The sequence below is a fragment of the Aplidium turbinatum genome, chromosome 1 (genome assembly GCF_918807975.1).
Source record: "Aplidium turbinatum chromosome 1, kaAplTurb1.1, whole genome shotgun sequence".
NCBI lineage: Eukaryota > Metazoa > Chordata > Ascidiacea > Aplousobranchia > Polyclinidae > Aplidium > Aplidium turbinatum.
Window position 1 is genome coordinate 25413647 of NC_137472.1, and position 24468 is coordinate 25438114.

The following is a 24468-nucleotide window of genomic DNA, read 5'->3' on the forward strand; positions in this document are numbered from 1 at the left end:
TTTTACCAAAATATGTAAATGAGACAGAAATCTGGTGGGAAAAAAATTTTCGCGGCCCGGTCACCGAGATTGACAGAGTGAAGTTTCCGATTGTTGAAGTCTTGTTGCTGGTGAATTATTCCATCCATTAGATGCCGCTGAATGGAGAGCAGTCCTTACCGTGCGTTGCTCAAGCGCACACCCGAGAGTCGAACCAGCGCCGCTGTTGATCTTGAAGTTTCTTCGTTCCAGAAGTGACGCGCTAACCAATTGAGCTATCGGGGCAGGTAGTTCTGAACATCACAACGAAATTTCAGTTTAAAATATGGCACGGTAAGAATTCTAAATAAATGGCACGGTCTAGAATTAAAAAAAAAAAAACTCGCTACCGGTAGCCTTTTTTTCTCTTCTAAATTTATAATTACGACGACGCCATATTTTAAACTGATTGTCCTGCTTTATTATTATTTATTTGTATCAGACAAGGTTGTCCATATTAAAACCAAAACACAAAAAGACAGTTATAATAATAATCGTGTTTTTATTTGCGCCCATTGCGATAACATACAGTAGGCCTACACTGCGATCACAGATGCGATACAACAGACGACAGGAAGCAGCGAAGTGACATATGTAGCATCCCGCTCGGTGGATGGCTGGTTTTTATCGCTAACCTACCAGTCTAGCCTGACTCTCACCACAAGTAAAAACTACAGTCAGCATGAAATTTGTAATTTGACCAGAAAGTAATTAACAAGTGATAAACAGCATAATTTTAACAGTAACTAACCAATAGGAAGCAATTTAAACTAAAGTTTTCTTACCGTCCACCTTGCGACCGAACACCACATGAAAAGAAAGCACAAGAGATCAGCAACTTCGTTGTGCTACATTGTCACACAGGTTCAAGTAAGAATAAATTGTAAACAAAAAGGGGCAAACATGACATGATAGGAATCGTCCTCAACATTCTCCCCACAAAAACGTAAGTTGCTAACGAACGTTTTTTAACTAAGGACGATGCCACACGAGAGATAAATTGACACTGGCACACGAGCAACTGCCAAACAGTACAGTAGGCGACAGGCAAGCGAAGACAACACAAATAGCAGACCGTGCATGAGCACGAAAGTCGAAATCAAATGCGATCACGACATCGAGTACGACTACAGACTATCCAACGACTAACTTTGAAATTACATAAAACTTGATGTAGCTAAACGTATCAATGAAAGGCTTAAACTCAAGTACGCCTCTACATTATGCTTAAACGTCGTTGTTGCTTCTAAACAACAAAAAAAAAACAATTCAAAATACACCAGTAAACTAAACAAACATGCACACGAAATGAGAAACTTACTGTTCGTCAGCGAAACCCTCTAACAAACAAAGTTTACGAATATCTCTTACGAGGGTTGAGTGAGCCATTCGAACTCTCACTCTTCGAACCAAATTGTTACTGTCAGGCATTACGGCCTCGACCACACCCTTCGGCCAACAACCACGCTTGACCGATTCGTTCACAACTAAAACATGATCACCAGGGCGCAAATTACGAGACGTGCCAAACCATTTCTGGCGTGGCTGCAGCAGCGGTAAATAGTCCTGTAACCATCGATCCCAAAATACATCTGCTAAGTATTGTGTCTTTTTCCACGATCTGCGGTACGCATCAGCCTTCATGAACACACCTGGGGCAACTCCTTCGCATAACGATCCAGTAAGGATCATACTGGGGGTCAAGGCTGCTAAATCATCTGGGGTCGCGGCAAGCTTGGTAATTGGTCTGTTGTTTAAAATTCTTTCAACCTCTGTTGCCAAGGTTAGTAAGTCGAATTCTTCCAGTGTAGCTTCTCCGACAACCGAACGAAAGATTTTCCTGACAATACGGAAAAAGGCTTCAGTAAAACCGTTTTGATGTGAAGCCAGAGGAGGCCCGAAATGCCAGTTGATGCCTTCTTGCAACATGGCGTCTTGAAAATTCTTGCTTTTCCAAAGCTTGATACATTGGTTCAATTCGCGATTAGCTGCAACGAAATTGCCACCATTATCACTGTAAACATCACGAACCTTGGTTGTTCTTCTGTTGCAAAATCGTCGAAAGGCTTGTATGAACGCAGTCATGTCCAATGATTGAACTATTTCGAGGTGAACAGCTCTGCTGGCTAAACAGTTAAAAATACAAACATATCGATTCACATAGCTTCTTCCGATCTTCACATGCAATGGACCCATTAAATCGGTCCCACAAGCGCTGAAGGGGGGGCTCGGCGTCACTCTGTGAGCAGACAGATTACCCATTTGTTGCTGACCTGCTTTCGCCGCCCAAAACTTGCAATTGAGACACGAACGTAGCACTCTCTTCACGGTGGACCTTCCCTTCAGAATCCAGTAGGTTTTGTTTAGCGAAGACAACACATGAGGGGTTCCCATATGTCCTTCTCGTTGATGACACGTCAAAATTAGGAAAGCTGTAACTGGATGATCACTTGGGAGCAAAATGGGATGTTTTTCTTCATCTGTCAGTGGAGATCTTTGTAAACGGCCGCCAACGCGAAGCACCCCATCGACAAGATACGGATTGAGCGACTGAACAGTTCTCAAATTGGCACATTTCTTTATTTGAGCTTCTTCTACTGGGATAAACGGGACATCAAAACTTGGGTGATTGTAAAGCGTCTGCATCACGTCGGAAAAGGCTTCAACTTGAACAGCTTTGATGATCACGGACGTAGCTTCTGTTAATTCTTCCATGCTCAACAGACCACACTTGGGAGCATCATGAGCTGATTTAGCTTTCCACATCAGAAACTTCTTAAAACGTAATAACCAGGCACACGTGCGTCGAAGACGACTGAAGTCTGAATAGTACCGCAGTAATCGATGGATCGAGTCACTTGATGGATCAGACAGTTGAGTGGAACAAACCTTCAATTCAGCATCACATTGTTCGATATTGTTCACAAAATCTGGCTGTCCTGGCCATTCGTTTTCGCGCGCGCGTAGAAATTCGGGACCACAAAACCACATGTCTGCATTGGACACCTTAGAGGGCGCCATACCGCGCGACGCTATATCAGCGGGATTTTGGTCGGTGGGCACGTAACGCCATTGCTGCACTGACGTAAGAGTATGTAATAATTCCAGTCTGTTAGCTACAAACGTTTGAAAGCGACTGGTAGAATTATGCAAATACCTTAAAACTACGGTGGCGTCAGTCCAAAACACAACACTACTCAAAGAATACTCTAATTCACTACAAATCATTTTACCAAGTTTAGCACCAAGAACAGCAGCAGTAAGCTCCAATCGGGGAACACTAACGGGTTTTAAGGGAGCTATCCTGGACTTCCCCATCACAAAAACACAATCAATGAAATTATCCACATATACTATACGTAAATAAGCACATGCACCATACCGAGTGGTGGAAGCATCAGTGAAAATGTGCAACTCAATGTAGTCAACCACACGATCTTGGAGCTTGAAGCTCCTTGCAAGAGACACCGCCTCTAAACTAGGGAGTGCCTGCACCCATTCTTCCCAACTATCTTTCCCACCCCCCACGACCGGTAAAGGTTCATCCCACGCCAATTTCAAGTGGCAGGCCTCTTGCAACAATTTCCTAGCAGGCAACATGAATGGTTGGAGAAACCCTAGAGGATCGTATGTCTGTGAAATCATTGATAGGAGCCCTCGTCGAGTACACGGTTTTTCTTTTATATTTACCTTCACCTTTAAACTATCGCTTTCAGCATCCCAGTAGACGCCCAAAGCCTTCTGGGTTGGAAGTTCACGTTGCTCCAAATCGAAAACGCCTGAAGCATGGTCCTTGGATGGAATTGAGCTTAAAACCTGCTTGTTATTGGAAAGAAATTTTGTTAATTTAAAACCACCACTACTCAAAAGCTCTTGCAGTTCTTTCACTAGTCTCACTGCCTCTTGCACAGTTGTACAAGATTTACACATATCGTCTACATAAAAATTGTTAAAAACAGTCTTAACTGTGTCTTGACCAGAGTTTGTAAAGTTCTCCTCAGCTGTCCTTCGTAGGGCGAATGCAGCAACTGATGGCGATGAAGTCGCTCCGAACAGATGCACCCTCATCCGATATTCAGCTGGAGGTTGAGTCAGATCATGGCCTGGGAACCAAAGAAACCTCAAGGCATCACGGTCCTTTTCATCTACCAAAACCTGGAAGAACATGCCTTTGACATCTGCCACAACAGCAATGGGTTCCTGCCTGAAACGCATCAAAACACCTACAAGACTATTAGTTAAATCTGGGCCTTGAAGAAGGGTCTGCTACTATTCGGCGAGTCCGATTCGACTAGTCCGATTCGGCGAGTTCCCTATTCGGCGAGAGCCCTTTTCGGCGAGTGCCCATTCGGCGAGTTTTTGAAATTTTTGAAAGGAAATTATCGGGTACCGTAGCCTAATTATGATATAGCCTAATTGCCGTTTTTACATCGTTTTAACGTCGCTAAACGTTGAAATCGTGCAGAAAGGAATAAAAAGAAAATGTTTGAACTATTAAATTAAAATTCGTCATGTCAGTTCAGTTGTTTTTATTTCTGACCATCATATGAAAAACAATACACGTCAACATAGCAAAGATAGAAGCGACAAAACACGAACCTTAAAACGTGCTTGAATTCGTCATGTCAGTTCAGTTGTTTTTCTTTCTGATCATGATATCAAAAACAATACACGTCAACATAGCAAAGGTGTAGAAACAAGTAGAAGCGACAAAACGCGAACGTTAAAACGTGCTTGTGACCGAAGTCAGTTATTGAGTTGAAAGAAATTTGGCACGGTCGCAACACTTTCAGAAAAATTTAAGATATGAAGGAAAAATAAAACAAAGAAAATGTTACAAAAAAAAGAAAAAAAGATCATGTTTATGTCTATAAGTTAGTACTTTTGAATAGTTAAAATGATTAGTTTGGACCAACAAATGTGTGGCCTACAGCTTGGATTGAAAGGAAATTATCGGGTACCGTAGCCTAGTTATCCCGACCAGCAAAAAATTGTTCCAAGAACACAGTTCGTTTTTACATTGTAGTAACAGAATGAAAAGGCTAAACAAATGTGTGGCCTATCGTGTTAACGTCGCTAAACGTTGAAATCGTGTAGAAAAGGGAGCTTTTGCTGACTAGGATACTTTGAAACTGAGAAACATTCACAGAAGCCCTACGATTTGTTCCAAGAACCCATTTAGCATAACATTTCATTTGTACATTGATTCAACGTCTGAATACATTATCTTAAAAATGCAACGTATCGTAGGACTTCTGTGAATGTTTCTCAGTTTCAACGTATCCTAGTCAGCAAAAGCACCCTTTTCTACACGATTTCAACGTTTAGCGACGTTAAAACGATAGGCCACACATTTGGTTAGCCTTTTCATTCTGTTACTACAATGTAAAAATGAACTGTTAGGCTAACTGGGTTCTTGGAACAAATTTTGGCTGGTCGGGATAACTAGGCTACGGTAGCCTACCCGATAATTTCCTTTCAATCTAAGCTGTAGGAGTGTAGGTCACACATTTGTTGATCCAAACTAATCATTTTAACCATAGGCGCCTAAGCCGTGGGGGCCAGGCCCCCACGCATATTTCCGCGTGGGAGCAACTTTTTATGCGGCATTGATACATAAAACAATAGATGAACTAGCGATCGGCAGCAGGAAAACATTTTTAAATGCAAACCGCAACAGCTTCGCAGTAAATAATCACTAGAACGAGTAGCGATGCTACAATCCCACCCCAGACAAAAAAATCTGTCATTTTTACGTTGATTTAACGTCTGCAGACGTTGAATCAATGTAAAAATGACTGATTTTGCTGCCTGTGACATAGCAAAAATCTACCATTTTGCGTCGATTCAATGTCATCAGATGTTGAATGCACCCAAAAACAACATAATTTGCTACGTTGACGCAGCGTGCGTTTAACTTAATGGAATGCGCTTGCAAACAGCCTCGCTGTCGCTTTCGAAAGTCGAAACCTCTGCAGAGAATTGTCGCGGCAGTGAATCGGTTGCTGTGAAAATGAACTTGAAGTCTCGGCCCAAGGTTACCCTTAACTAACGTAACAAGGGCTGGTACAAACCGCACTGCCCACAGTCGCACAAGCGGCATAATCAACACAACAACGGACTCGCGCAAACTGCATGGCGCACACACGTCCGTTGCCATAAAAACCCGATCAAAGGTGGGGAATATGCGCATCTTTTGTTTCATCTGCAACACGAAAACGGGCGTATTACAGCGAATTGAAACTTGAAAGCTGGTCAGCCCTAAGTTGCGATATTGTAGTGAAAAGGGAGCAATGTCAAGTCGAAAACTTAATCAAACGTCTCTTTGTAACTAATTCTCAAGGGCTGTTTACGGATGTCAGCAACTTTTAAATTTATTAAAGGTGACGTGCTGTTGAATTGATGTAAACATGAATGATTTTGCTTTCAACAGGTTTATTTTCAAGCATATGATCAAGTTAGTATTTTCATTCCATTTACAGTATACCTTATAGTAAACCTTTTCGTCTCTTGTTTCATGCTAAGAAATCTAGTTCGTTGCTAAACTTTATGTTGCGCTTAGCTTAAAGAGTCGCAGTCCATCAACCGCTAGCCAACGCAGATGCATAGCATGTGTTTTGGTCGAGCTTTTAACGGTAGGTCGAACGTAGCGATAACTCCGAGTGTGGCAATAAAAGCAATCCTAGTGTGACGACATAATTACGTCATCCATCTGCGTGACATTTCGCTGAATTTACGTTGCTGCTGATGAAACACGCTTTCGCCCCCACGGCCAAAAAAATAGTTAGGCGCCTATGATTTTAACTATTCAAAAGTACTAACTTATAGACATAAACATTATTTTTTTTGTAACATTTTCTTTGTTTTATTTTTCCTTCATATCTTAAATTTTTCTGAAGGTGATGCAACCTTGCCAAATTTCTTTCAACTCAATAACTTACTTCGGTCACAAGCACGTTTTAACGTTCGCGTTTTGTCGCTTCTACCTTTTTCTACACCTTTGCTATGTTGACGTGAATTGTCTCTTCTACCTTTGCTATGTTGACGTGTATTGTTTTTGATATGATGGTCAAAAATAAAAATAACTGAACTGACATGACGAATTTTAATTTAATAGTTCAAACATTTTCTTTTTATTCCTTTCTGCACGATTTCAACGTTTAGCGACGTTAAAACGATGTAAAAACGGCAATTGCAATTAGGCTACGGTACCCGATAATTTCCTTTTAAAAATTTCAAAAACTCGCCGAATAGGGCACTCGCCGAAAAAGGCTCTCGCCGAATAGGGAACTCGCCGAATCGGACTAGTCGAATCGGACTCGCCGAATCGGACTCGCCGAAACGGGCCATTCCGCTTGACATCATTAAGAGAAGAACCATTCCACTTTGCACTGCAATCAAAAACTACACGAAACTTTGTTAACAATGATGTGCAGTGGTGTGGGACATACGAGATTTTTCCTTCTGGAGGCGAATCAGTCAATGGAACAAGTTCACAATACTCATTTTCTATCATTTCGTTCATTTTTTCACAATAATTTTGACACACTTCTGGATCAGCCTCTAACTTTCTTTTTAAACCAGCTAAACGTTTCTCTGCCAACTTTCTGTTATTTTTGAGATCTACCCTGTCCTTTCTCCATGGTAACGCTACCTGGTAGTGATCTCCCACTTTCTTCACAGACTCTTCCATAATCTTGACCGCACGTTTGTCTTCTCGTGAAAGACAAGCATTCTGGGGAAGGTCAAGTAGGGATGGGCAAAATAGAATACCGAATATAGAATAACCGGTTGCAGAGCCTAACCGGTTTCAAAATGCGTATGAAATCGGATAATTGAAACCGCTTTAACGATCTACTTCGTACTAGTCCGTTTGGTCGCAACGAATTCGCTGCAGCGAAAGTAGAATTGTTTATCGATTTAGTGTGATGCGGCGTAGGAAAAACGCACGAGTTTCATTGTTCACAAGAGATCTTTCTTGTCAAGCGCTTTGTAGTCCTCACAGTCTTGCGGAAGTGTGGCATGAAACAGCTTAATCCACTTTTAGGATTTTTCTCTATTTCGGTACCACAAACCTAAGTTGTTTCTGGCAGAATAGAAGGCTCGACTTGCCTTCTCTGAGCAACCCAACATCGTGAGCTCCAACTCTCGCATGTAAGGCAACGTCGTGAGGACTAGCGACCCTCTCCCGTACCGAGGACCCCTACCGCTTAGTACAGGGGTAACGAACGTTTTTGTGGTCGCGGGCTACACAACTTAGCGCTTGTCAAAATTCTATGACGTCATAGATTGGAATCGACCAAACTACAAGATGTGTATAGCGTTTTAACAACTTTGCCTTGGAGCTTTCCTATTTTCTAACTTTAAACCTTGAAAGTTAGCGTTTAGGGCAAGAAAATAACAAAGGAAAAGCGATTGTCAAATCGTTTTGCGGGCCTCACAAAACTCTTTGACGGGCCGCATGCGGCCCGCAGGTTCGTCACCTCTGGCTTAGAACAACGCAGGGCACTCTACCTTTGCGTATCTCGGGCAAACCCAGCAGCCCTCATCAGACACTGGTGGTGGGGTGTTATGTGGCACGAAACAGCTTAATCCGCTTTCGAGATTTTGCTCTATTTCGGTACCACGAACCTAGGTTGTTTCTGGTAAAACACAAGGGTCGACTTGCCTTCGCTGAGCAACCCAACATCAGAAGCTCCCACTCTCCTATGTAGGGCAACGTTGACCACAGGGTGTGAGGATTAGCGACCCTCCCACGCAGAAGTACGTACGGGTAGTTGGCTTTGACTTAGCTTTTACTACCGGTATGTCAGTACAGTGACATGGACGACTTGTTGGGCTGTGGGATTGAAGATGCTACATGCAGTAGTGAAGATGAATCTGCAAATTTGGTTTCCCCACCTCAGAAATAGATATGCCTATCTCACGTTGTTGAAAGCATCCACTACGGTACATCACTTGAAAACGCCCTTGTTTGGAGGAAAGCAAACAAAAAACAATTTTCTTGTTTATATCAGTTAGTTTCAAATTATTTTTGTGTACCTGCTACATCTGCTTCTTCAGAGAGATGTTTTTCAAGTGCAGGTTTAACTGCCACCAAGTTGAGATCTCGTTTGACAGGTGAAAATTTAGAAAGCCTAAATTTGTTACACTGTGATAAGCAATTTTTGTGATGTTCATTGTTTTTGTATAGTCATAAAAATCATTAAAATGTGTCGATGGTAAAAACTGTTAATTATTCTAGAATAGATATCTGTATTCTATATTCGGTTTCAGTATTCTAGAATATTCTAGAATAGCTAATTATTCTATTTTGCCCATCCCTAAGGTCAAGGTCCTTGAAATCTTGGTCCATTATCTGCAAGACTTGCTGGCAAGACTCATCTGGCAGGCTTAACTCACTGATAAAACTAACACATACTTGGTCAACTCCCCACAAAGCCCAACCTAGGGCCGTATGAAAGCCGAATGGCTGGTCAGTATCACCATAACGCAGTTCAGTAACACGAAATGCGTTTTGCACGTCCTGACCAAGCAACAATTCAACTTCATTTACCTCCATCTTAGGGAATGACAAATCTTCTAAGTGTGGAAACATTTTCGCAACTTCATTGGTGGGGATACTAGACCTTACATTCACGATGGAATCCTGCACCAACACTCTGTTCGCTTGAAACACCTCTGACTCGTCAACTCCTCTTATATGCAGGTTATTCATCTGCCACGAAGCTTCTGACACAGCATTAGCCGTGCATATTTTCACCTTGGCCTTGGACAAAGGAGCGCAAAGCTTCTCAGCAAGTGCACGGGTGCACAAAGTTGCTTCCGACCCCTCATCCATATAGGCCCAAGTATGCACAGCCTTTGCTGGATCATGCAGCCACACTCTTACAGGAACCACCTTATGCAATTTCCTGCCCAGTCCATCAACAGAACTTGGACAAGAGTTACACGCCACTAACACATTGTCATTAGTTTCAGGGCTACTCTCACCAACACTCCTCACCTCTCTTTGATGTCTCTGAAAGTGCAGTAAGCTATGGTGTCGCTTGCCACACTCTTGACATCTCTGTTTGGAATAACAATCACCCACACGCTGGGTTTTTTTTTTCGCTCATTTATCGGTCATTGACCGATTTTTTAGCAAAATGTCCGAAAAAAATATAGTCAATTCGGTCAAACTGTCCGAAAAAATATATAGTCAATTCACTATATATGACCAAAAATGACTAAAAATGACCGAAATAAATAAAATTGACAGAATTTTTTCAAGTCAATTCGGACAAATGACCGAAAAGTCTCAGCGAAAAAAAAAACCCAGCCCACACGATGACCTGGTAACAAACAGTTGAAACACAACTTGAGACTTTTGACAATATCATTCCTTTCATTTACCGACTTCTGTCAAAAAACAGCACAGCTTAACAGTTTATGTCCACCATCACATATGTAGCATTTTCCTTCTGCCCTCGGTAAACCTGAGTGGACTTCTTTCACAGCACTTACTGTTACACGTTTATTAAAATGACTACTGGAATGCTGGTCTCTGGAAGTTTTTGCTCTTCCAGCTGGTTTGAGGTCCAGCTGATACAGCTTCTTTCCAAGAGCACACTCAGCGTCCGCAGCAGCACTATCTACCAACTCTCTTAACTGACGAAAACTACCTTGTCCCTTTCTGTACAAGGGAACAAAATCCCTTTGAAGTTGTTCAGGCAAGCGACTGAACAATTTATGGATTACCTCATGACTGTCTAAACTATCTAAACAACCAAGACTGAGATAACTCTGTTCGCACTCAAACATTTTGTCTCTTAGACTATTCAGTGCTGACGAATCATATGCCTTGATGACAGGTCCGTTAAGCATCTCATTACGCACCTGTGCCATCAAAAGGTCATGACTGCCAAACCTTTGGTCTAAGCGATTCCACGCTGTCTGGTAAGCCATACTTCTATTCACATGACCACCAAGGCCACGAATTGCCCTATCTGCCTCTCCAACACACAGAGATTGCAGGTATGACATGCGTACATCATCATCCTGGTAAACATTCTCTACAAATTTTGTAAATTTACGTTTAAACTCTAAGTAGTCCATCACATTACCACTAAACTTATCTAATGTCACTGGAGGAGCAACACCAAGATGTGGAGGCCGCATGTATGGGGCAGCGACACCTGGGAATATGGGGATTTGCTCACTCTCAACTCTCACTGGGGATTGCACTGGTGGAATACTGTATGAAGTACTAGCACTAGGATCTGGCAAATGCACTGTTTCCCTAGGCTCCTCATGATTATTTACGACCAGTTGAGGACTAGTGACAACTTGAACATGGGACTGATTCTCATCTCTCATGTTATTTGAAATTCTAGAATCACTTAACTCCTTCACTTGACTTAAAGTCACATTCAAGCTATTCCAGTATCTCTGGGCTCTAGATTTGGCCGAATCAGAAAAACTAGTACCAGCATTGATTTTCTCATACAAGAACTTGGCATCTGTCATTGCCAACTCACATCTTTCGATTAGCTCATTGACCAACTCATCGGCATCTGGTTGACCAATGGCAGTCCACATCTCATGTTTGAACTCGCATAATTTTCTCTCAACGCTTAGAAATCCTTTCATCAGCAAGGACAATTCCTTGGATGAAGACACTTGTTTATTCGCCACAGTTGTCACTTCAGAACCACTTGGCTCACTAATAATTGAATGGCTGGCCTAGAGTGGTTCAAAAAAATACAATTTTCTCAGAATCTTCCTCCACAAGGCTTAAAATGTGCCATTTCCCCATAGAAGTGCCCTTGCAAAAAATTAGACTGATTGGAAGTCGTTTAAAGGTCAATCAGATTTTCACTTTTTTACCACATTCTGCCTATGTCAAACCCTATCGCACACAGGCCGATATTGTGTACAAGAATTACAGAGGGGGAAATGCCCACTATCATCTTGAAAACCACAGCAGAGAATGAGCTAGACTTCTATATGATGCAGAATTAAACTTAGTGTGTATGTAAACAGATTTATTAACTTAACACCCAACAAAGCAAAAATCTTATTTCCATACTAAACTATCGGGTCTGCTACTATTCGGCGAGTCCGATTCGGCGAGTCCGATTCGACTAGTCCGATTCGGCGAGTTCCCTATTCGGCGAGAGCCTTTTTCGGCGAGTGCCCTATTCGGCGAGTTTTTGAAATTTTTGAAAGGAAATTATCGGGTACCGTAGCCTAATTATAATTGCCGTTTTTACATAGTTTTAACGTCGCTAAACGTTGAAATTGTGCAGAAAGGAATAAAAATAAAATGTTTGAACTATTAAATTAAAATTCGTCATGTCAGTTCAGTTGTTTTTATTTCTGACCATCATATGAAAAACAATACACGTCAACATAGCAAAGGTGTAAAAAAGGTAGAAGCGACAAAACGCGAACGTTAAAACGTGCTTGTGACCGGAGTAAGTTATTGAGTTGAAAGAAACATACGCGCCGACTTCAGGGGGGGCCGGCGCCCCCCGTAAATTTATGGTTGAGGGGCAACAAAAATGGTGATGACAAGTGGTGTTTCAAAGATAAAACACTTCGCGAAGGAGATTTAGATAATTTAAACGGACTTAAAAAATGCGGAAAGCAAGAAAAGCCTACGTTGCTCTTGCCCGCAAAACAGCAGCTCGCATGGCTATCTCATACGGTATGGAAATTTCAAAGTAGATGGTAGAGTACTGCTGGAATAGTCACGTAACTATTCACTGCAATATTAAGTAAACCAGCTAAATTAGACGGCTTGACGCGCTATTTTCAACGAGATCTTCCCTCTGTGAGATCAATTATGATTCAACAGAACGCATTGTTTTTGCAATGTGTGAGAATTAAATCGAAAACCGATAAAAGAAAAGGTGTTTAATGGTCTTGGTCGCAGATATTGCCTGCATTAACGACGTCTCTTACTGCTATTATCACCTAGCTAACCTGACATCATTGTTTTATGCGGCCGCTAAGGTTTGACATCGACTTTAACGATCATGGAATGTTACGTAATAATAAGAACGATTATATCCTACACGCAAAAATAAAAAAATGATCTCTTTCTGTTTTGTCTCGTGAGCTTTGCATATTGCTCAACAAGTGCACAAAGTTTAGAATTGACAAGAAATCATTGAATTTGAAAATTAAGTTTGAATCACTGCAAATAAACGTATTCAAAACTTTCACTTAAGCCGACGCGATTTCACAATCCGTAATCTACGTCGACAATGATTTTTAGTGCGTTCATTTTGAAAATTGCTGAGCTGGAGACAACAGCTTGTCCCGTGTTAGTTGAACTTGTCTTTTTGAGGTGAAAATCACTTGCGAACATCTCGATCTTTACTCGAGTATAGCCTACTGTATTCAATAAAAGACTATAAAGACTTTCGATAAAAAACAGAAGAGAAAACACTTCGCCGTTGTCAACGCTTTGAAAGTAAGTAATTAGCGAAACGAGGTTAATAAAACTGATACCGGGTTTTCACTCTGCTTGAGATCATGATTTTTTGCGTTTTATTTCGATAACTTCACTGTCTTGATCGTTGTTGTTCACTCGCACGAAAAGGACATGAATCGGCTTGTTTTCCAACAGTTCCAATTATGAGCTAACAATATCAAAATTTTTATGACTAGGCGTACTGCGTGCGTAAAACTAATCCTTTCAAGCAGCGGTTCTAATAAATTCGGTTTGCGACCTATTTGTTAATATAAACACGACACTAAGCTTAATCAAAGACTATTTTAACCGAGTAAATAGCGCTATGGTTATGACGTTATCACCTTTCTCGCCCCCCAAGGTTTTTTGAAAAGTCGGCGCCTATGGAAAGAAATTTGGCACGGTCGCAACACCTTCAGAAAAATTTAAGATATGAAGGGAAAATAAAACAAAGAAAATGTTACAAAAAAATAAATAAATAAATCATGTTTATGTCTGTAAGTTAGCACTTTTGAATAGTTAAAATGATTAGTTTGGATCAACAAATGTGTGGCCTACAGCTTGGATTTAAAAGAAATTATCGGGTACCGTAGCCCAGTTATCCCAACCAGCAAAAATTTCCGTTTTTACATCGTTTTAACGTCGCTAACTGTTGAAATCGTGTAGAAAAGAGAACTTTGCTGACTAGGATACGTTGAAGCTGAGAAACATTCACAGAAGCCCTTCGAATTGTTCCAAGAACCCATTTAGCATAACATTTTATTTGTACATTGATTCAACGTCTGAATACATTATCTTAAAAATGCAACGTATCGTAGGGCTTCTGTGAATGTTTTTCAGTTTCAACGTATCCTAGTCAGCAAAGTTCTCTTTTCTACAGGATTTCAACGTTTAGCGACGTTAAAACGATAGGCCACACATTTGGTTAGCCTTTTCATTCTGTTACTACAATGGGTTCTCATTTGTTGATCCAAACTAATCATTTTAACTATTCAAAAGTACTAACTTATACACATAAGCATGATTTTTTTTGTAACATTTTCTTTGTTTTATTTTCCCTTCATATCTTAAATTTTTCTGAAGGTGTTGCGACCGTGCCAAATTTCTTTCAACTCAATAATTATGATACTTCGGTCACAAGCACGTTTTAACGTTCGCGTTTTGTCGCTTCTACCTTTTTCTACACCTTTGCTATGTCGACGTGTATTGTTTTTGATATGATGGTCAAAAATAAAAACAACTGAACTGACATGACGAATTTTAATTTAATAGTTCAAACATTTTATTTTTATTCCTTTCTGCACGATTTCAACGTTTAGCGACGTTAAAACTATGTAAAAACGGCAGTTGTAATTAGGCTAGGCATACGCGCCGACTTCAGGGGGGGCCGGCGCCCCCCGTAAATTTATGGTTGAGGGGCAACAAAAATGGTGATTACAAGTGGTGTTTTAAAGTTAAAACACTTCGCGAAAGAGATTTAGATAATTTAAACGGACTTAAAGAATGCCGAAAGCAAGAAAAGCCTGCGTTGCTCTTGCCCGCAAAACAGCAGCTGATCGCATGGCTTTCTCACACGGTATGGAAATTAAAAGCAGATGGTAGAGTAACTTACGCTGCTGGAATAGTCACGTAACTATTCACGGCAATATTCAGTAAACCAGCTAAATTAGACGCGCTATTTTCAACGAGGTCTTTCCGCTGTGAGACAATTATGATTCAACAGAACGCATTGTTTTCTTCGCAATGTGTGAGAATTAAATCGAAAACCGATAAAAAGAAAAGGTGTTTAATGGTCTTGGTCGCAGATATTGCCTGCATTAACGACGTCTCTTACCGCTATTATCACCTAGCCAACCTGACATTGTTTTATGCGGCCGCTAAGGTTTGACATCGACTTTAACGATCATGGAATGTTACGTAATAATAAGAACGATTATATCCTACACGCAAAAATTAAAAAATGATTTCTTAAAACAGCTCTTTCTGTTTTGTTTCGTGAGCTTTGCATATAGCTCAACAAGTGCATAAAGTTTAGAATTGACAAAAAATCATTGAATTTGAAAATTAAGTTTGAATCACTGCAAATAAACGTATTCAAAACTTTTACTTAGGCCGACGCGATTTCACAATCCGTAATCTACGTCGACAATGATTTTTAGTGCGTTCATTTTGAAAACTGCCGAGCTGGAGACAACAGCATGTCCTGTGTTAGTTGAACTTGCCTTTTTGAGGTGAAAATCACTTGCGAACATCTAGACCTTTACTCGAATATATATCCTACTGCCCTACTGTATTCAATAAAAGACTACAAAGACTTTTGATAAAAAACAGAAGAGAAAACACTTCGCCGTTGTTAACACTTTGAAAGTAAGTAATTAGCGAAACGAAGTTAATAAAACTGATAGCGGGTTTCCACTCTGCTTGAGATCATGATTTTTTGCGTTTTATTTCGATAACTTCACTGTCTTGATCGTTGTTGTTCACTCGCACGAAAAGGAAATGAATCGGCTTGTTTTCCAACAGTTCCAATTATGAGCTAACAATATCAACATTTTTACGACTATACGTAAAACTAATCCTTTCAAGCAGCGGTTCTAATAAACTCGGTTTGCGACCTATTTGTCAATATAAACAAGACACTAAGCTTAATCAAAGACTATTTTAATTGAGTAAAATAGCGTTACGGTTATGACGTCATCACCTTTCTCGCCCTAAGGTTTTATGAAAAGTCGGCGCCTATGAGGCTAGGGTACCCGATAATTTCCTTTTAAAAATTTCAAAAACTCGCCGAATAGGGCACTCGCCGAAAAAGGCTCTCGCCGAATAGGGAACTCGCCGAATCGGACTAGTCGAATCGGACTCGTCGAATCGGACTCGCCGAAACGGGCCATTCCGTAAACTATCGGCAATTCGGCATCTACCATTATTATTGAAAAACACTCGAAACCGGCATTAGTCTCATCAGTCATCACTTCAATCATTTTCATGAGACTCAGAAACAGTACCAGTACCTACTGCAGTTAGTAAGCATCTACAGGAAAAGGTTTCCGGTGCCAACCAAAGCAACCCTTAATCTCAACAAAGCCTGAAATGAGACTGTGACGAAAACAGTGGCCGAATGTCATATCTGATTTAACACCACAGTCCTTGATGCTAACATTGTATTTTAATTCATTTATCGTGATATGGATGTCTCTTTGTGATAAAAGGAAAATTGTATTATGTTTAAACTTATTTAACCTATCAAAATAATTGAAGTGATGACTGATGAGACTACTGCTGGTTTCGAGTGTTTTTCAATAAAAATGGTAGATGCCGAATTGCCGATAGTTTAGTATGAAAATAAGATTTTTGCTTTGTTGGGTGTTAAGTTAATAAATCTGTTTACATACACACGAAGTTTAATTATGCAACATATAGAAGTCTAGCTCATTCTCTGCTGTGGTTTTCAAAACAATAGGGGGCATTCCCTCTCTGTAAGTCTTGCACACAATATCGGCCTGTGTGCGATAGGGTTTGACATAGGCAGAATGTGGTAAAAAAGTGAAAATCTGATTGACCTCTAAACGACTTCCAATCAGTCTAATTTTTTGCAAGGGCACTTCTATGGGAAGATGGCACATTTTAAGCCTTGTGGAGGAAGATGCCGAGAGAATTGTGTTTTTTTGAACCACTCTAGGCTGGCCACAGAACTCACACCGAGTACGGCCCCATTGTCACTTCCTACAGCCACACTGTTACTTGTATCAGATTGCTCAGACATGTTCTTACAACTAGTAACACGAGATCTAAGATAATAATTATGCTGACTTTGGTGCATTCAACCAAATTCACTTAATGAGGCTACACCACCAGCAAACACAAGTTCAACACTTACTTTATCCTTAACATTAAACAATGTCTCACAACTTCAACACAAGTTTAACAGCACAACACAATTTCTCAACACAGCACAAGAGTTAATCAACACTAAGCAAGTCAAAATGACTAGCTTTTCAACTGATTACACAAAGAAACAAATTCACTAAAGACCAAGTGCAAACAGCACTATGACGACACAATTAGCATTGAAATTTACAATGCATAAACACTAGTGGTTACACAAGACACCACAAATCACTTACTAGGAATAATCCAATTTAACACAACACAAAATAAGAGGTCTTTAGTTTAAATCCATTATAGCATCCCGCTCGGTGGATGGCTGGTTTTTATCGCTAACCTACCAGTCTAGCCTGACTCTCACCACAAGTAAAAACTACAGTCAGCATGAAATTTGTAATTTGACCAGAAAGTAATTAACAAGTGATAAACAGCATAATTTTAACAGTAACTAACCAATAGGAAGCAATTTAAACTAAAGTTTTCTTACCGTCCACCTTGCGACCGAACACCACATGAAAAGAAAGCACAAGAGATCAGCAACTTCGTTGTGCTACATTGTCACACAGGTTCAAGTAAGAATAAATTGTAAACAAAAAGGGGCAAACATGACATGATAGGAATCGTCCTCAACAACATAGCCTATAGTCTTCAAGTCAGCTTTTCCCCTTATTTTGGCTTGCCATTAAGTGTCTTTACAGAGACACAGCCGCGTCCTTTCGAACGCCGCGCAGACGTTCTCACCACTCGGCTATCTGGTCTTATCATGCACGCTATAACGTCCGCGTTTTGTCACTTCTACCTTTTTCTAGATCTCTGCTATGTTTGTCATATACTGTTTTTTCGTTGTGATGGTCAGAATCAAAAACAAACTAAACGGCCACAAAAATGCGCAGCCTAACGATTGAGTCACTATCGGGTGAGAATTTAGTTTTAAAAAAAAGACACCTTGGAGGTATCGAACTCATATCCTTGGGAGTACGAACCAGACGAAAATCGCACGCGCCACTGAATCACTTGATAGAAACAGTTAAATTTAGTTATATATGAACCTTTTATCAGCAACAGCACGCATGCGCAGTAAAAGCGACGTAAAGATTAAAAATGGCATGGAACGGCTGTATTTACGGCGCCGTAAATGCAGCCACTTCCTATTAAGTTACCTAAATATAACATGCGAGTAGTTAATTATATGATTTTATTCAAGCATAGGCTTACCTTTTAGGTTCCTTATAGGCTATTAACCTATTCCTGATCAGTAACATGTAAAAAAAACTAAAGTTTTAATCTCTTGCTTTGACCTAGCTCTGCGCAAAGATAGCCTACTCTCTTGGTAAAATTCTCTGTCAAAAACAAACATGCATTATAAGTAACTTCTACTCTGTAATTTGTTTATTAAAATTTTGATCAAATCTTGATTGCTGAGAACCTGGCTGTACCGTACTACCGTAACTATAGTAGGGAAGTCCTCTTTGATGTTTTGACTGTTCAAGGTTCAGCTATAAAGAAAAAAACTACACCTATCTAGCAACTTAATGATTGTGAGAAATCTAATGTGCGTACAACAGTTAGTGACTATTCACCAGCTACAACATTAGCTTATAACATTACCAACATTAATAACTTGTATTAGTAGACTATACTTTGCTGCTGTCAAAAATTCGCATCTTCTTGCTTGCAGCGAAGATTCCTGTTTTCTCAATCATTATCTTCACAAAGACCGATTTAACATGTGGCGTGGTTGTTAATAACCAATCAATCAATGTTTTATTTGTCAGTAACAGGAACATAGGTACATGTTTGAAATATGCAATATACACAGTACAAAAGTTACACAAGTTCCCATACCGACAGGGAGACAACGAGACGACCATACGGTCTACTAGTCAATTGCCACCCTACGGAAATTACAATTTTGCCATTTAATAAGCTTACAAGAGAAAAAATAATAATTGAAACGTTCCCGCGCTTCAACAACAGCATACGCACAAAAAAAAACACATTGATGATAACGTAGGCCAAAACACAAAATTCCATGAAGCAAGCAGAGAATAATCAAGTTTCCGAAGAAACTGACAAGTTGGTTTCCATAACATATCAAATAACTCGAACAAATGGCTACTTTAATATACGTTTGTACAAATTATGCTTCTAAAAGTTACACAAACAGTAATAAATAAATAAATTGTTCAAAATAAAAAAAAATCAACACTACATTGCTATTTCATAACCAAAATAAGAAAAACGCCCCCTTCTAGTTAGTTGGCTATTTTTGTAAAATATTTTCTGAATCAATCGTTGTGACGATACATGCGAGAAATACTACGAGATCGCGGAGGAGCAATTTTTTTCTCTTTATTATCTTATCGAATCTGAGAGAACTCTTTACTGCAAACAGTGTAGAAGCAAGCTTCGCCTCCAGCTTGGACTCCAGCCATGATTCAGGTCAAAAGAATTTCCTGGCCATTTCAGCACATTTACACCTTTGGTCTGAAACCACTTCATAGCCGCCTTAGCTTTATGACATGGTGTAGAGTTTTGTTGGAAAGTCGTACATCCGTGAATGTGTGTTTGTTTATCTCGAATGTTCATAAAAGTCAGAAGATGGGCATCTAGGACACTGATGTAGTGTATGGCGTTCATCGTTTGACCTTTAGGTAAGAAATAGAGGCCCCCTCGGCCCTGACTGGAAAAGCACCCCCAAACCATGACAGACGGAGGGTGCTTCAACGTTGTTCAGAAGCTGTCGTGCGGCGGGCACAAATGGGCGTCTTGATTTCAGTCGCTGCTGTCCTCCAGGTAGGCGCTGGAGTGTATTGTGGAGGAGGTGGTCGGGGTCCAGTGCGCGACGAGCAAAGGAAATCATGGCTCCTTTACAGCGAAGCTCAGCAGGTTGGATGCCTGCAAGGATGGGAAGGCAGTCCGTTGGAGTGGGACGCAGGCATCCAGTCACAGTGCGTAGTGCGTCATTGATGGCGGTGTCAATGTGGCGGGTGTGAGAGCTGCGGCACCACACTGGTGCGCAGTAGCCTACTCAGCGGTAGAATGGAGAGGTTTGGTGCATGGATATTGACGAAAATGTGTGCAAAAACCTCTCAGACTCTATGCCCCACCTTATTCAAAATGTCATCAAAAACAAAGGTTATCACTTATCACCAGTGACGATCGGTGAGGGAAAGCAAGGAAAGCAGTGCTTACCTTAGCAAAAACTATGCAAAATATAATGACTGAATTCTAGGTTTAACTTATTATTTTTATCACGTTTATTTTAACTTGAAAATTACTGTATTCGTGACTAGAATTACTCGTAACGCTTGTGAGTAGTCTAAGTCCTCACCAAACCGCATGTCTTGCCTATAAATGCCAATTGACGCAAACGCTTCTGTCAGAAACAATCACTGAGGCTCCAGATAAGCAACTATCAAAGTTGCTTTCCCAGATTCAAAAATGTCAAAAAACGCCTTCGTTTTAACCAATCCTCACCCGTTTTGCAAAACGTCACCAGCTGCTTAGCCAATCAGATGTGTTATGGTTATGGTAGGTTAGTTGTGCTTTCTCAGTGACGTCAATGCGTACATTCGCTAGAGCGACTAGACTAACTCGTCAGAATGGTATCTCGTCACGGTACACGCACAGCATCATAATGCCAAAAAGCTTGTTGCTGTTTTTTGATGTCTCCTCGCCATGTACTTTAGCGGTTTAGCCTACTGTACTAGCTTTCATAGTCATGCCTTTGCCCTTTTCACAGCGTTGATATAACGTTACTTCGCCAATAAACGTTCAGGTGCGGATGCAATATTTAGTTTGTTAAGCTTCTATACGCAGGAGGCAAACTTATCCAGCTTTTTGTACAAATTGCTTGCGGTTGTAATGTTTAGGCCTAAGTGTTAGTTTTTGTAGTGTAGGCTTAACTGAATATCTGAGAATGAACATTCATGACGAATTAAACATTTAGACAACTATTATTCCATGTCTAACACAGGATTTTGGTCCTGCAACGTTAAACTTAAAATTAAGATTGTTCATGACTTCTAAACATTAAATGGATGTATGATCACGACATAGGCGAAGCACAATTTGACAGATTTTTATTTTTGATTTGTTTTGGAAATGCTCTCAGAGCGCACCAATTTGGAAGAGTTTTTCAAAAATTTCTGGGGGAGGCCCCCCAGACCCCCGCTGGAAGTGTTGCCTCTGCGGGCTTCGCCCGATGGTTACGCCTTTCGTGCCTATACTACCTTGCTGCAGCATATTTCCAAGTTGCTTTCCCAACGGTTTAAGCCACCGAACGTCACTGCTTATCGCACTAAATATTAGTAGCTTACAAATGATACAATTTGGTGTGTATTGAAGGTGTTCGATATATGATAAAGTTTGTTAAAGTTTTAATAATAAAAATATGAAAAAAAACATATTAAGGGAGCGTTCAAATATTACGTAACGCTGTTTTTCCGAAGTTTTGACCCCCCTCCCCCATGTGACGCCAACGTAACGTTTTTGTCAACCCCCCCCTCCCCCACGTGACGCTTTTCCATTACAAACCCCGTTTTGCCAGTTTATATCAAAATTATGACGTGGAAACACGTGCTGATAAAATATCTTGGTTTGTATGCACCTAAAACTCATGTTTGAGACATGAAATTTTAGCTATATTCTTTTTTTGGAATTAAAACGTTTGGTAGCCCACCGTCCAAAATGTTTCGATCCAAACCTTTCATTGTTTGGTGATGTATTGAAAAAAACATCACAAAAGCGCAAAAGAAACCGCAAGGAAAGCTAAGCATCTTCGAATGGGGTCATCAATGCTTCAAAAATGTTACTATATATTGGAGCAGTACTCTCGCTTGTGTGGTTCGAACTTGATGCATTGCATAATTATCTTCTTCAGACTCGCACGTATGAATGTCTTATACCTGTTGTCCCTGTCCGCAGCTAACACATTCTCTACTCTTTATGTCTCTACTTAGTAATTAAAACGGAAATAGTTCAGGCTTTAAGTGATGATAAGTGATACTTTTATTTGCAATTTACTTAAAATAATACTTTCTAAACCGGTCAAAATTTGCAGCTATAAAAAAGGCCAAATAAGGCCAAATTTTCTGGCCTTATTTGCATCAATTTTTTTAAGCCAACTGCAATTTAAAAAGACCAGATTTTTGGAATTTGGCCTAAAAAATACCATCTGGCAACCCTGATGTTGTTCACTCACGTCAAAGCAAGCTTTGTGATGTAAGAATGCTGCCTTGCAATTTCGCAATGCGAGGTTTTAAGTACTTAGAACCTGTATGGAATTACAGTACCGTAGTTGATACTTGATAGAGATTTTGTTGGTGCTGAATTGGTGTTGTTGGATATGATTTCAGCTTAATTTAGTATCCAAACGACGATACCAGCCAGCACAAATAAACTACCGTACCGTAATCGTAAGCGTTACGTAACGTTTTGCTTGAACCCCCTCCCCCCGATGTAACGCTAACGTAACGCTTTTTATAAACCCCCCTCCCCCTCGATAGCGTTACGTAATATTTGAACGGTCCCTAATCTGATTTTTAAGTATTTTTCCAAAACTTTCTAAACTTTTTGCCGGCACTGTATCTTCGTGGGAAAGTTGTAACATAAAAATTCCGGGATTCGTTCGTTTGTAGGCTATGCGATGACACCGAAACGAAAAAATACTCTTCTAAAAACGTCCTTTTTCAAGAATTGTATTTCAGCAAAAAATGGCCACAGGCTGTCGAAAATGGAATTCAACCACAGTCTCTATATTACTAGTCTGTAATATAGAGACTGTGATGCAACACGGTACACCACTAAAACTTGTCACCACAATACAAATTTTTTACATGTGCTAGCTGAAGATGCTATTACTATAGCGAAATCGATTCTTAACTTAATAAATTACACTAAGAGGTTAGATTGTTGTGCAAATGCCAGCATTTGATGAATGCAAATTAGCAGTACTTAGATATAAGACGGAAATTTCGTCTAATTGGTAAGCACAAGCAAACAGTTTTAATATTCGACCAACTTTTCAAAACGACAATTCTAAATGACGAAACTGACTTGAGATATTTCAACTGCACGTAACCAGCTGCTGTGACGTAACAGTAATAAACATTGTGAAGCCATTTTAACAGGTGTTCAAAGAGAGATTGTGCAACGCAATGCTACAGGTGCAATGTTTTACAGGTCTTACGAAATATGTTGCAATCTCGGCTCATTTTTTAGCAATTTCAATTAATCAATCAATGTTTTATTTGTCAGTAACAGGAACATAGGTACATGTTTGAAATATGCAATTAATATATACAACGCAAAAGTTACACAAGTTCCCATACCGACAGGGAGACAACGAGACGACCATACGTCTACTAGTCAATTGCCACCCAACGGAAATGACGATTTTGTCATTTAAAATAAAATTTAAATTTAAAATAAAAATAAAATTTTAGCAATTTCCTTGACGTAAGACGCCAGCTAGGTTAAGTAGACCATAACGGTTTTATGTGACGTTTGATTTGGTGAACGCTTGTCCGGAACAGTGGGCTATGCTATAATGTTTAAGCAAATTGTGTATAATTCTAAATGCATTATTGAAGGCAACATGCAGGCGATTAATGTCTCGTTGATGACAATTTTTCCATAGATGACATGCATGCATTGGAGTACAATATGAACGGAATAGAGCATTTTTAATATCACCGGAGCACTTGTAAAATTTTGATTTTAATTTGTTGGCAGAACAGTAGATTGATCACACTTGTCGATTTATATCCTTGTCGTCACACATTGCCCTGTCAAGAAAAACACCTAAGGCCAACAAGAAAACAAGATAACATATGTGATGGTAATCTCATCGATTGATGTTGTTCTGTTTTTACAGGCTGTATAGCCAAAAACACTTTCGTTCTGTGGAAAGCTCTATTGTGGTTATGATTATGGACTTCTAAAATGCCAACAAATAAAGAAAAACAAATACAGTTTTAAGAATTTGGCAACTCTAAACCATCGTTACTATTTTTTAGTGAAGGTCATTTCATTTGAAGTTTCGTTTCAGTAGGCTATATCAGTTTCAGTTCAGACTTTGCGTTCCACCGGACTTTGTT

At 40.0% G+C, this 24468-nt stretch overlaps 1 protein-coding gene across 1 annotated transcript; it reads right to left on the reverse strand.

The window, feature by feature from the left end:
* Nucleotides 1–506: 506 nt before the first annotated feature.
* On the reverse strand, nt 507–18694 carry LOC145770985 (uncharacterized). Its single transcript, XM_082582728.1, has 2 exons — nt 18581–18694; nt 507–4121 (listed from the first exon to the last, which is right to left on the reverse strand). The coding sequence occupies exon 2, from the start codon at nt 4084–4086 to the stop codon at nt 1336–1338; it is 2751 nt and encodes a 916-aa protein (XP_082438854.1). The 5' UTR covers nt 4087–4121; nt 18581–18694; the 3' UTR covers nt 507–1335.
* Nucleotides 18695–24468: the final 5774 nt, after the last annotated feature.

Bases quoted from the DNA above. Each gene is read 5' to 3' on its own strand.
- LOC145770985 (XM_082582728.1), bottom strand. From the start codon at position 4,086: ATGAGGGTGCATCTGTTCGGAGCGACTTCATCGCCATCAGTTGCTGCA.